This window comes from Myxocyprinus asiaticus, chromosome 6 (assembly GCF_019703515.2).
Source record: "Myxocyprinus asiaticus isolate MX2 ecotype Aquarium Trade chromosome 6, UBuf_Myxa_2, whole genome shotgun sequence".
Taxonomy (NCBI): Eukaryota; Metazoa; Chordata; class Actinopteri; order Cypriniformes; family Catostomidae; genus Myxocyprinus; species Myxocyprinus asiaticus.
In genome coordinates this window covers 52,888,201-52,901,427 of record NC_059349.1, presented here as the reverse complement: position 1 = coordinate 52,901,427, position 13,227 = coordinate 52,888,201, and the positions used below count along the sequence as shown (strand labels likewise).

At 38.6% G+C, this 13,227-nt stretch overlaps 1 protein-coding gene across 2 annotated transcripts in view; it reads left to right on the top strand.

Annotated features, from left to right (window-relative positions):
- The window catches only part of eps15l1b (epidermal growth factor receptor pathway substrate 15-like 1b), a 48,535-nt gene that overhangs the window by 27,626 nt on the left and 7,682 nt on the right, over nt 1-13,227 (top strand). The window contains exons 21-23 of one of the 2 annotated variants that reach the window (XM_051700877.1): nt 1,351-1,433; nt 3,141-3,234; nt 11,745-11,905. In XM_051700877.1, coding sequence (XP_051556837.1) covers nt 1,351-1,433; nt 3,141-3,234; nt 11,745-11,905 — 338 coding nt within the window. The remainder of the gene's footprint in view (nt 1-1,350; nt 1,434-3,140; nt 3,235-11,744; nt 11,906-13,227) is intronic. The other variant, XM_051700878.1, reaches the window with a different exon arrangement.

The window sequence follows — 13,227 nt, the reverse complement described above, 5'->3', positions numbered from 1 at the left end:
GGAAAATAGCAAATTGCGCTTTGCACCACTTCGTTAACATAGAATACACCCACAGTAGCACAAACACTCCCTCCAACACCCACTTGCGCTTTGCGCTGGCATGAAAATTGCACTTAGAATTTGTGCTCTCACGAAAATTGGATAAGAAGTTGTGTGCAGTCGTAGCATGTAGCGCTGCGCTTTGTACACTCGTGAAAATAGAGCCCATAATTTTTTAGAGTAATATAGGCCAACTAATAGCACAAAACACCACAGATCTGTCATTCTGTTGTAATCTATTGATAATAGTCACTAATAATGTCACTTCCTAGTGGACGATGTCATTAAGGAACTAGTTGAAGAGATATTACAGAAGACTAACAGGATGGAAAGTGGAAATGAGGACACAGGAAAAAAACTATAAATTGTTAAAACCAGTTAAAACATCTAGAAATGTTTTTTGTTTGTTTGGAACATTTAAATCAGGGAATAAAAACGGTTCAAGGAATGAAAACGAAAGCCGAAAAAAAAAAAAAAAAATATATATATATATATATATATATATATATATATATATATATATATATATTTTTTTTTTTTTTTCTCCTAAGCAACCAAATTGGCCCGGTTGCTAGAGAGGGTAGAGTTACATGGGGTAACCTCCTCGTGGTCGCTATAATGTGGTTCTCGCTCTCGGTGTGGTGCGTGGTGAGTTGTGCATGGATGCCGCGGAGAATAGCGTGAAGCCTCCACACGCACTAGGTCTCCGTGGTAACGTGCTCAACAAGCCACGTGTTAAGATGCGCGGATTGACGGTCTCGGACGCAACAGATTCGTATTCTTATAATTCTTTCGAATTTATTAAATTCCTTTGGCAAAAATGGCAACAACCAAAGTAAATTCACCCCTTTTTTCCACTTAATTGTGACATTGGGATGAAGAACGAATATGAACTTTAAAAATCGAATAAGACATATATGATGGGGAAATTAAAATATTGCATAGTAGAAATGATCCAACCATACATCGGTGTTCAAGCAAAGCAAACATGTCTTTCACAAATAATGCACCTTCATAACGTTGTAATTGGCTGATCAGAAACATACGTCACTCTCTGCAGATGGAAAACAAAACGTGTTCTTTTCAGGAGGTGAAAGTCATGGAAAAAGCCAAACACTGGCCACATAGAAGCCACGCTCTGAAAATAGCACCTGTGTTTGTGCTCGAGCTGCTCACTAAACTGACATAACTGAATATTCGCCGTGGGTTGAAATGTTGGGGTTATTATTCCTGTTGTGTTACTAGATGTTTCCATAAAATCATTTGTGTGCTCTCTCTCTCTCTCTCTCTCTCTCTCTCTCTCATAAACAGACCCATTTTCTGCATCAGACCCGTTCAGTAGCGACTCTTTCGAAGGGAAAAGTGGTTTTGCAGATTTTTCTCTTATGTCAAAGGTATGTTAGAGGGCACAAAAAATTAAGCTTTTCAACAGTCCTACCATTAAAAATGTTTCTCTCGGTATTGTAATATTTCTATAAAAAGGTGTCACACAGTGAATTTGAAAATAGTTTATAAGAAGTTATGTATACTGAACACCCTTTATTCCAACCTAACATGCAAAATTGTAAAAGAAATGTAGACTTAAATGTTCGGAATGGCATATTCTCCATTTCTTTATGCATGGAATACCAGGATACCAAGAGGACACTTGCTTGGAATACTGTATCCATTTCCAGTGTGACCAATGAATAGTGATGGGAATGGAAAGGAATTTAAGGATTCTTAACAGGTCCATTAACAATTCTTTTGGTACTTTTAAGGAATAAATATTTGGTTATGAGAAATGCAATTCTTTTTAGATATAATGCCCTCAGCAGTCTGTTGCCAAATTATGAGATCATTTCAGATGTTTAAAGAACAGATATTAAAAAATAATTGATTCATAATTCATAATCCATAACTACACAGCGTCATGTCAACAACCATCGAATAATTTGATTTACAGGCCATAAGTACTCAACACAGTAACAGTTTAGTTTAGAATCAAACATGATGAAATGAATGAATTGCAGTTTAGTACGTTTTTTTTATTCACTAAAAAGAACCGGCTAATAAAAGTAATTTGTTCAATACGTAGCGTTGTATGATTTGCTGTGTAGATTCAGAAGAATCGACTCATGAGACTCATTTGTTTGGGAATCAGACTACACTTGTCCCGCTGTATGTTTTGGGAATCGAACTACAGTAGTTGCATTGTATGTTTTGTGCTGTCGATTTAAAAGAACCTGCTCATAAGATTCACTGATTTGGGAATCAGTGTACACTGGTCGCAGTATATGTTTCACACTGTTGATTCAAAAGATCCGGCTCATAAGAGTCATTGATTTGGGAATCGAACTGCACTTGTCGCAGTGTATGTTTTGCACTTTCAATTCAAAGGAACCGGTTCATAAGAGTCATTGGTTCTGGAATCGGTCAACACTTGTCGCAGTGTATTTTTCGTGCTGTCGATTCAAAAGATCTGGCTCATAAGAGTCATTGATTTGGGAATCAAACTACACTTGTCGTGGTGTATGTTTCACACTGTTGATTCAAAAGAACCGACTCATAAGAGTCATTCATTCGGGAATTGAACTACACTTGTTGCAGTGAATGTTTCATGCTGTTGATTCAAAAGAACTGGTTCATAAGAGTCATTCACTCGGGAATCAAACTACAGTGGTTGCGGTGTGTGTGTAACGGTAGCCAGCTGGTACTTTTCTGTTACTGGTATTTTGCTATGGTGCTCCGTTCACATCTGAGGAAAACTGCACATTTAAGAACCGTTAACAGAACTCATTCAAATAGTTTGATTCCAGTATTTAAAAAAAAAAAAATACTAATCACTGAATTAAACATGAAACGTAGTTAGATCACGTGACAACAATATTGCAGTTATAAATGTTTAGAGTTGCATACTATTTCACATACTACGTTTATAAAAAAAAGTTACTATAGTACTGTATATTTTTTGCAGTATGCAGTAAGCATAGTATCCCATTCCAAGCGTAGCCTATATCTTTGTAAATAGGAAATTGTATTTCCTTTCGTTGCATGCTTAACTCTTTGTTTGGTCAGTTAGTTGTGTAGATGCAACATTCTGATCTGTGATGTTTCTCAAGGGATCAAGCTCAGAGCCGATTGTCCGAAAGCCGACGTACCCTCTGCCCCCTCCGAAAAAACCCGGACCCCAGAGACCAGCACCACCTCCTTATGGTGAGTAAAACTCCTGCCAACAGTGTGTGTACTGTATGTTTATGATGTAGTGAATTAATTATCTATTTAATCAAATTAGCATGAGTGTGTGTTTAAATGATAAAACAAATGAATTCTGCCATTATTGTTATTATTATTTTTAAGTAGAATAAGGTATAAAGGAAAGGAAAAAAGCATATACTAATAACTTTAAGCAAATGTAAAAACTAATGTCTACAGCCAAATCTTTACTTTAAACAGATTTCTATAAATAAGGTCCAAAGCAAGGATTTTAAATTTTATACCCGGCATTTTATTTATCAGGCAATTAATTCTAGATCAGACATGTTTCGGTCAACCCTGCAAAACATGCAAAAATTGTCTTTACAAAGGATGTCTGTGGGGCAAGCGTCCCTGAGGGTTTAAAAGCAGAAATGTGCAGTTTGAATTTTTGTTGAAGTGCTTATGTAATTATTCTGTTTATTAGTTTACTTGTAAAGTTGTTTAAATCATCGATTAGAGATGGGACTGCTTTTCTAGGCGGATGAACCTCTGGCTATGCAAAACAGATAAAATTCCTTACAGACATGATTAGTAAGTGATTCTATCACACTGTTTCATGTTTTCATTGCATATAATGGTTAAGTTAGTGGCTATACTTTGTGAAGCATGTGTATTTAGGGGCCAAGCACCGAAGGTGCTGTGGCATCTATTGTTTTTGTTATTATTATTATTATTATTTATCCCCAATGGGAGTCTATGGCAGCCCAAAGAACCGTACATAGGAAAATTATGAAATTTGGCACCTTGATAGGGGTGGTCATGAATAGCGCCCATACCAAATTTGGGGTCTCTAGGATATACTCTATAGCGCCACCACCATGTCAAATATTCACTTTTCTTTTGTGCGTATCTTTTGTCATAGAGACACAGTTCTTTTTTTTGTCTGATTACTCTCCTCTTGATGATTCCAACATACCCCTTACATTAACACTCAGCCCATTACAGTAGCCACTATCTTGGATTATGTTTATAGTTTTTTTTCCCTACTGTTTCATCAAAATTGTCCGATTTTCCTAAACAATGGCTCAAATAATTCTCCAGACTGAGCTGCACATAATGAATCATACCAAATTTAGATTTTCGACATTGTTGAAATGATACGCAAACATATATTTATTTTTCAAGAGAACCGGCTCACAAGAGTAATTAGTTTGGGAATCGGTCTACACTTGTTGCAGTGTATGTTTTGCGCTGATGATTCATAAGAACCGGCTCATAAGAGTCATTCGTTTGGGAATTGAATGACACTGGTTGCGGTGTATGTTTTACGCTGATGATTCAAAAGATCTACTTCATAAGAGATAAACATATATTTAACGAGGTGGCTGTGAAAATGGATTTGAGGCTGTATCTCGGCAACACTTTGTCCTATTGTCCAATAAAAATGACTTGACTTCTGGAGATTTTTGTATTATGCTTACTGAATAGAGGCTGGGCTTTTCCCCAATCAAATGTTGATTTGCATCTTTGTTGAAAAGTTACATGAATATAAAATTGATCATGGTAAAAGCTGTGCTCGGTTGTGATTCATGTAAGCTTGATATGTCCCTTTGTTGGCTGGTAATGTTGTGGATATGTAGTGCAGTGAGTGGCATACAGAACTGTGGAACGGAAAGTCGTGGATTCAAAACCATCCAGGGGCAATGTGATCTGTGCTTGCTCTGTGAGATCTTTGGGATGTGCAGTGATTGCCATGCTTGGCCCCGTAAATGCTGCTTGCAGCTATATTTATTATTATTATTCCTCCCCAATGGGAGTCTATGGCAGCCCATAGAACCGTACATAGGAAAATGATGAAATTTGGCACACTGATAGGGGTGGTCATGAATAGCCCCCATACCAAATTTGGGGTCTCTAGGACATACCCTATAGCGCTGCCACCATGTCACAAATTTTTTTTTTGTGTGTGCGTACCTTTTTAACCGTTTGTTAAAATTACGTTTACGGTCCTAAACAATGGCTCAAATAATTATCCACACTGAGCCGCAGAGGATAAATCATACTGAATTTTGATTTTCGACTTTGTTGAAAAGTTACGCAAGTACATATTTAACGAGTTGGCCGTGAAAACGGATTTGAGGCTGTATCTCAGCAACCCTTTGTCCTATTGAAGCGAAACTTGGTATGCTTCATGAGGAAAAAGTTGCAACAATCAACAGCATGCCAGTAGGTGCTGTTCATAGAAATTACCTTGTATTGAACCTTGTAAGTAATAAATAAAGGTTTAATTCTCAACAAATCTTCAGGACTCTGCCGCAATTCCCAAGATACACCTACACCATCAAACATTTCACAACATTCCAACAAACTCATTAATATAACAGATCACGCATAGTTAATCTGTCAGTGGAAAGTAAAAATACTTCCCCATTTTGAAGATATCAAAATGCTTCAGTGAGCTGGTGAACTCATGACAGGACAGCTGTTACAGGGAAGATAAGTGCTGTCTTGGCAAGTAATATTCTAACACTGCAGCATCATGCACAAAATTGTCATCATTTACTCACCGTCCTGTCTTTCCAAACCTGTATGACTTTCTTCAGTGCAGAATATTGATGCTGCTCTTTCCCACACAACAAAAGTAGAGCGTGACTAATGGCTGTCAAGCAACAAATGTATCATAAAAGTAGTATATGCTATTTTGTGCACTATATTTAAGTCTTAAGCCATACAATCACTTTGTGTCAGGAACAATCCACACTTACCGACAGCACAAGATATGAACACGTTCTTGTGTACAAACACAGCTTGATGGAGCGCAAATCCGAAGGCAGGGATCTCAAGATGTATTTTTCTTTGTCAAACTTCGTTTGACACAGCGACCTAAAAATGGTACGTTTATGATGCGATGCAATTGAGATGGTCCAAAAGTGTCTGACACAAGTGTACATTGACACATCCTTAAACAAGCCCTTATGATAAATCCGGACTGACTGACTAATTTAGTTGCAAAATGGCTTACTGTGAAATGTAGGCCAATGATTGTCTTATGTTCAGTAATATGCAAATAAACAATATATTGGATTCTAAAGCTACTTTTTGTATTGTCTTATCAATGTTTTACTCATCTGCCACAATAATGTAGTGCATTTTAATTATCTGTATTATTAATATTTTTTGTAAAAGATTCATTTTAGTTCTAATTTTAATATAACTATTTATAATTATTTAATCATTTTATATATTGAATTATTGTTATTTGAGGGACTTTCTAAGCAAATATTTATTTATGCGATTAATTTGATTAATCGGCATACCATGTAATTAATTCGATTAAATATGTTAATTGCTTGACAGCCCTAATATATTTGGGCTTTCAAGCCATTAACTATTTTTGACTTATTAATCGCACAGGTTTCTGATTTATCGCGATTGCATGGTACATGTAAAACAACAAATCATAATTATATCTACTTTATACCTTGTCTCAAAGAACTTGGTTAGTAATCATTTATTTTAAATATTTAAACATTTACATTTTAAAATGTTCAGCTCTTTTGCAAATAGAGCTAGACATATTTTTACAGGTATAAATCTTTGATAAAAATATAAGTTTACATGCCATAAAATCAGTGGACATGCTGTAATTAAAAGTTGGGCAAAATCTTCTGGTGTTCTTCATTTGGCTTTTTTAATAATAGGATCAAATGGGCAGATTCAATTCATATCAAGCTTTATTGGCAAGAGAAACTTAAGTGTACATTGCCAATGCATTATTAGACACTATGCATGCAGATATAATGCATCAAAACTATTATTTTCTCTGGCTGCGGTTCAGTCTCCATTGCACAAACGCTGGGCCTCCTTCGCTCTGTTTAGCTTTTGACACTGGTTCAGATGACAGTTAATGAGCGTTTTCTGGCAAAGCAAAGAGATACGCCAGCTTACCCACACCTGTCTCACCACTTGCGGGTTAAGTCTCTATTCTCCGTACAGTAAAGGAATAAGCGTGCACTGCTCCAATCAATTAATCATAGGGAAATAGTCCCTCATAGTATGTGTGAGGGAGTATTTCCCAGAAGTGAGAGTGTGCATGCATATGCGCAAGCTCACATTTGCGCGTGAATGTCAGTGTTCATGAGAGTGTGTTTGTGTTTTCACACATATGCATATGTGAACACATGGCTGTGTGTTTGTGTTGTCTTCTACAAACATCCTTTTTAGTCCTTATGAACTCGACCCTGTTGACTTAGACACGTCTTGAATGAACATTATCACGGACTGCCTGTGAAACCATATTAATAAAGTCTGTTCTCAGCTGTTGTTTTAGTTCAAACTGTGTATCACTGTGGTGTTACCCGTCCTCTACTTTGACTTGTTTCTGAGTGGGTGAGTGAGTTAGGCCTGTGCCAGCTTGAAATCAATAATAGGTAAGTAGATGGTCATTTAGCAGATGCTTTTATCCAGTGCCACTTACAATACACTTATAATAGGGACAGTCTACCTGGAGTAACTAGATTGGAGTCAAATCTGCATAATTACTTATCTCGCTAAACCTGCGCAGACTAAATAAAACAGTGCTTTTACTGGCAGCAATTCTTTCTTAGTTAATTCACCGCTCAGAATGCAAAAGTGCATTAGCGTTGCATTACGAATTGCGCTTCAGAACATTTTGGAGCACAGCGATGCATTAAAATGCATTTGAATAGCTAGAAGCGTCTGCGTTCGTGTACTTGGGTAGAGTATGTTTTGGGTCCAAATCTAATGAGCTTTATGACTCAAGAGTCCCAATAATTTAGATTGCATTTCAAGATCGAGATCTCAATTGAAAATTATTCGCCAGCTTTCGAAAATGGACACTGTCAATATATCTGAAATCACCTTTAACGCCAACACAATGTGCTTTTGTTTACATTGAGTATCCGCCGCCTCTAAGTTAGGTCTGGGTAACCTTTACATCGAGGTGTTTACACTACTAATTGATTCTTCTGTTTATAGTGTGTGCAAGGCATTGTTTGCATGTGTTTGTTTATAAAACAGGCACTACACGGCATGGGTGGGGCGCTGGTAGTTTCACTACCATCTCTGAGTTAAAGAAAAAAAACTTCCCCTCCATGGCACAAGAACTCTGTCAGGGTGAGAGAGAGATAGAGAAGTGAGTTCCTCTAAAGTTTGTGGTTCACACCCTTGAGCTGAGCACCAGAGTTCCCACGGTTGGCTAAATGTGTTCATGCCAAGTTCTCGCAAGTTCTGTGACTATAAATGCAGAACGAGTCTACTCTCTCATGAATCTGCTTTAGATGATCAGCACCCAGAATAATCCTGCTGACCACTTCAATTTATTCATGGTGCATATTGCTGATGCACACAATAATTAATTTTTTTTGTATGTATTTTAATGTTAGTACATAGTAGTTAAAGACACCTAATATAAAGTGCAACCGAAGTTTTTTGTAAGTCCCATTATTTTCTGTGGTGATTCTCAGATTCTTATTACTGGAAGAGCTCCGGAGCGGAGTTGAGCTTAGCGAAGGGTCAATTGAAAGAACTAGTCTCCCTGTAGGTTGCATTTTAATTACAATGGGCATTAAATCTCTTAAATTCTCATCCCCCACAATATTAATCTGCCGGTAGACTGTGGCTATCTGCTCTCTTACAGCAATCGTGAAGCCGCGTTCATGATTCTGACAGGGCGTCAGCGCCTCTTTGAACTCCACATGAAAAGCGCTTGAAGACAAAAACATCTCATTCTGCGTTTTGGTGATTGTTAAGAATTGACGTGCTTCTATGGTAATTAAAATGTGCCTTACAAAAGCTGAATACTACTTGATTTCTATCACAAGTCCCATCTGGGTTTTTGTACATCAAAGAGCATTAAGACAAGACTACTAAGTACCATTTTGGCAATTCTGGTTTGACAATAACCAGACTTTTAAAGATTTTTTTTATAGAGAACACCATGACTTGTCAAATCAGCTGGAAGACCATTCCAGACATGGGTCAAAAGCAAAAGCTAACTGATCAAAAGCACTCTTTCTTTGTGGTATTTTACAATCACCCCTAACGCCAGACCTAGTTACATTTCCTGTAATTTTATTAATGAACTGTTTAAATATCGGTGGGGCAAGACCATTAAGAATTATAAAAATCGTGGGGGGCCTGGGTAGCTCAGTGGTAAAAGATGCTGACTTGAGTTGGAGTTCGCCAGTTCAAATCCCAGGGCTTGCTGAGTAACTCTAGCCAGGTCTCCTAAGCAACCAAATTGGTCCGGTTGCTAGGGAAGGTAGAGTCACGCGGGGTAACCTCCTTGTGGTCGCTATAATGTGGTTCGTTCTCGGTGGGTCGCGTGGTGAGTTGAGCTCAGATGCCGCGGTGGATGGCGTGAAGCCTCCACGCGCGCTAAGTCTCCGTGGCAACGCGCTCAACAAGCCACGTGATAAGATGCGCGGGTTGATGGTCTCAGATGCGGAGGCAACTGGGATTCATCCTCCGCCACCCGAATTGAGGCGAATCACTACGCGTCCACGAGGACTTTAAAAGCGCACTGGGAATTGGGCATTCCAAATTGAGTGAAAAAAAAATAAAAAATAAATAAGATTTATAAAAATCGGGTGCCTGGGTACCTTGGCGAGTAAAGACGCTGACTACCACCCCTGGAGTTGCAAGTTCGAATCCAGGGCGTGCTGAGTGACTCCAGTCAGGCTTCTTAAGCAACCAGCTGGCCCGGTTGTTAGGGTGGATAGAGTCACATGGGGTAACCTCCTCGTGGTCGCTATAATGTGGTTCTCGCTCACGGTGGGGCCCGTGGTGAGTTGTGTGTAGATGCTGCGGAGAATAGCGTGAAGCCTCCACACGCGCTATATCTCCGCGGTAACGCGCTGAACAAGCCACGTGATAAGATGCGTGGATTGACGGTTTCAGACGCGGAGGCAACTGAGATTCGTCCTCTGCCACCCAGATTGAGGCGAGTCACTATGCCACCACGAGGACTTTGAGCGCATTGGGAATTGGCCGTGCAAATTGAAAATAAATAATAATCAGCAATTGACCTGATAGACATGACAACAATAGACAAGACCTCAGTATTTGCAAGGACGCCCTTTTTAATATTTTTCACAAAACCTTGATGGACTCACTCATTTCTCCCCTTTTGTTTGTATCCTCCAGAATATGAAAGCCTTTTTGAGGTCAGCTGTAATGACAATGTTAAAAAAAAATCTTAAAATAGACTGTTTTTTAATCAAATTATAATTTCTTATTTCTTTGATTTTGTGGTGAAATTTGATGCAGGCATGTTCTTAACCATCATGTTCAATGTTATTTTATCTACTCCAAGCACATCACAATCTTTTTAACAATCACAGTGGGTTGTGGTCGTTGTTGTTTGATTTTTATGGTTTGTAAATTCTGCTCATCATTTGAAGAAATGAAACCAGTGCAGTGGTTTTGGTGTGCCGCTAGTGAATATGAGTCTTTTCACATCCCTGAATCTTATCTAATAAAATCTAGTCCCTGCATGGGCCGGGGAAATCCACATATCCAAAACTAACATTGACTGGTTAAATAAAAAGATAATGTACTGACAGAAAAAAGCAGATAAATGTTGTTAGATTATCGATTAAGCTTTTCTGTAGATACTTTCTCATTTTCTTGTCTGATAGAGCTGTTTGAAATCACTCTTCTGTTTTTTGACTACTGTAATCTCTTTCTCTCATAAATTAAGATAAATCTGCAGCAAGAGACCTTTAAGAGCAGTAGTTCACTCAAATTCTGTCATCTACTCACATTCATGTCGTTCCAAATCTGTATGACTTTCTTTTTCCTGTGAAACACAAAAGAGGAAGGTTAGCAGAACGTTCACCTTGCTCGTTCCTGTAAAACAAACATGAATGGGAACAGCCGCTGTGATTAAGCTACAAAAATAACCAAAATGATCATAAGTGTCATTATAGTAGTCCATATGACTACATATGCGCTGTATTCCAAGTCTTCTTAAGCCATTTGATAGCTTTCTGTGAGGAACAGATTGAAATTTAAGTCATTATCCAGTCAAATTCTTCCCCATCTCATTTGCACTTTTGCATATTTAAATTTTGTCTGTTCATCACAAAAAAATATTGTAAGGCTTCACTGGAGTTGGAATATAGCGTACAAGTCATATGGATTACTTTTATGATGGTATTTCTTTGTCATTTGTACTCTGCTTTCATTGTGCGTGAAATAGCAACATACATTTCCATGGAAGAAAAAGTCACATAGGTTTGGAACGACATGAGGGTGAGTAAGTGATGACAGACTTTTCAAAAATGGCTGAACTATTCTTTTAATCCGTTCTGAAATTTCTGAACTGGACTTTAAGCAACTGAATTTATCGTTGCTGGCCAGGCAGTAATTAAAAAATAAAGTTTGGTCACGACTAAATTCGGTTTTGACAAGCAAAGTAGTTTTTAATTGGATATTCAATGGCCTTTTCCTGAATCTGAAATGTTCTTTTGGAGTTTGAGAGTTTGTCTTTAACACTATTTCAGCAAAGAAATCAGCAGTTACGTACAGTGGTTCAGTGGCTCATAGTCAACCATTTGGTGCTCCGACGGCTCGAAAGACCCAAACGGACAGAGGGCATGTTTCCTCGTCCGCATCGTTACGGTCTGCGGTTAACCCATCCACGGGGTTAAAAGACTTTAGAAGTGTAAGTTCAGTACCTTTCCTCTCTCCATCCGTGTCTAGCTAGTTTTTCTATCTGTCTGCTGTGTCTTTATTTGTCGTCATAGTTGTAGCACGCCCTCTTTTCGTTAGTTGCTGCTTGTCGCTGTAGTTGCATTTATGGCATGTAAACGCTCCCGTCTTCTATGCTGCTTTGTCCACCCAACAATTCCTTGTGCTGCCTATCAAAGCTAATGTTAGAATCATGCTTTGCTTTACGCTGTTAGCTGCCTTACTGGATAACTCACCCACATACTTCAATTATGTCATCATTTACCAAACCCATATGACTTTCTATCTTCTGTGGAACACAAAAGGAGAATTATAAGTACAGTAAAAGTAGTCCTTTACGACTTGTGTGCAATATTCCAAGTCTTCTGAATCCATAGGATAGTTTTCCATGAGGAACTGACTGTTCAATACAAGTGAAGCTCAATCGACAGCATTTGTGTCATAATGCTGATTACCACAAAAAATAAGTTCGACCTGTCCCTCATTTATTTGAAAAGGCAAAAAGTGAAGCACTAACAATGGAAGTCCATGGGGCCAATCCGTAAACGTTAAAATACTCACTGTTTTAGAAGTATAGCTACATGATGTAAACATTATACAAGTTAAACATGATTTTAGTGTGATCAAAATCACTTACTAACCTTATTGGTGTTAAGTTATATCCAATTTTTCACCCAATTTGGAATGCCCAATTCCCAGTTCGCTTTTAAGTCCTCGTGGTGGCGTAGTGATTTGCCTCAATCCGGGTGGTGGAGGATGAATCCCAGTTGCCTCTGCATCTGAGACCATCAACCCGCACATCTTATCACGTGGCTTGTTGAGCGCGTTGCCACGGAGACACTGCGCATGTGGAGGCTTCACGCCATCCACTGCGGCATCCGCGCTCAACTCACCACGTGCCCCACCGAGAACGAACCACATTATAGCGACCACGAGGAGGTGACCCCATGTGACTCTACCTTCCCTAGCAACCGGGCCAATTTGGTTGCTTAAGAGACCTGGCTAGAGTCACTCAGCACACCCTGGGATTCGAACTAGCAAACTAGCGAACTCCAGGGGTGGTAGCCAGCGTCTTTTACCACTGAGCTACCCAGGCCCCCTCCAATTTTACAACTTTGTTGTCATGATGACGTAATGCACGTAAACTTTGCTATCTGGTAAGCACACCAACGCCAGTAAATCCTGGTAAGCACACCAACGCCAGTAAATCCGTGATTTTATCGCACTAAAATCATGTTAACACACATTTTGTTTACATCTTGTGTCTATACTTTTGAAACAGTGAGTATTTTTATT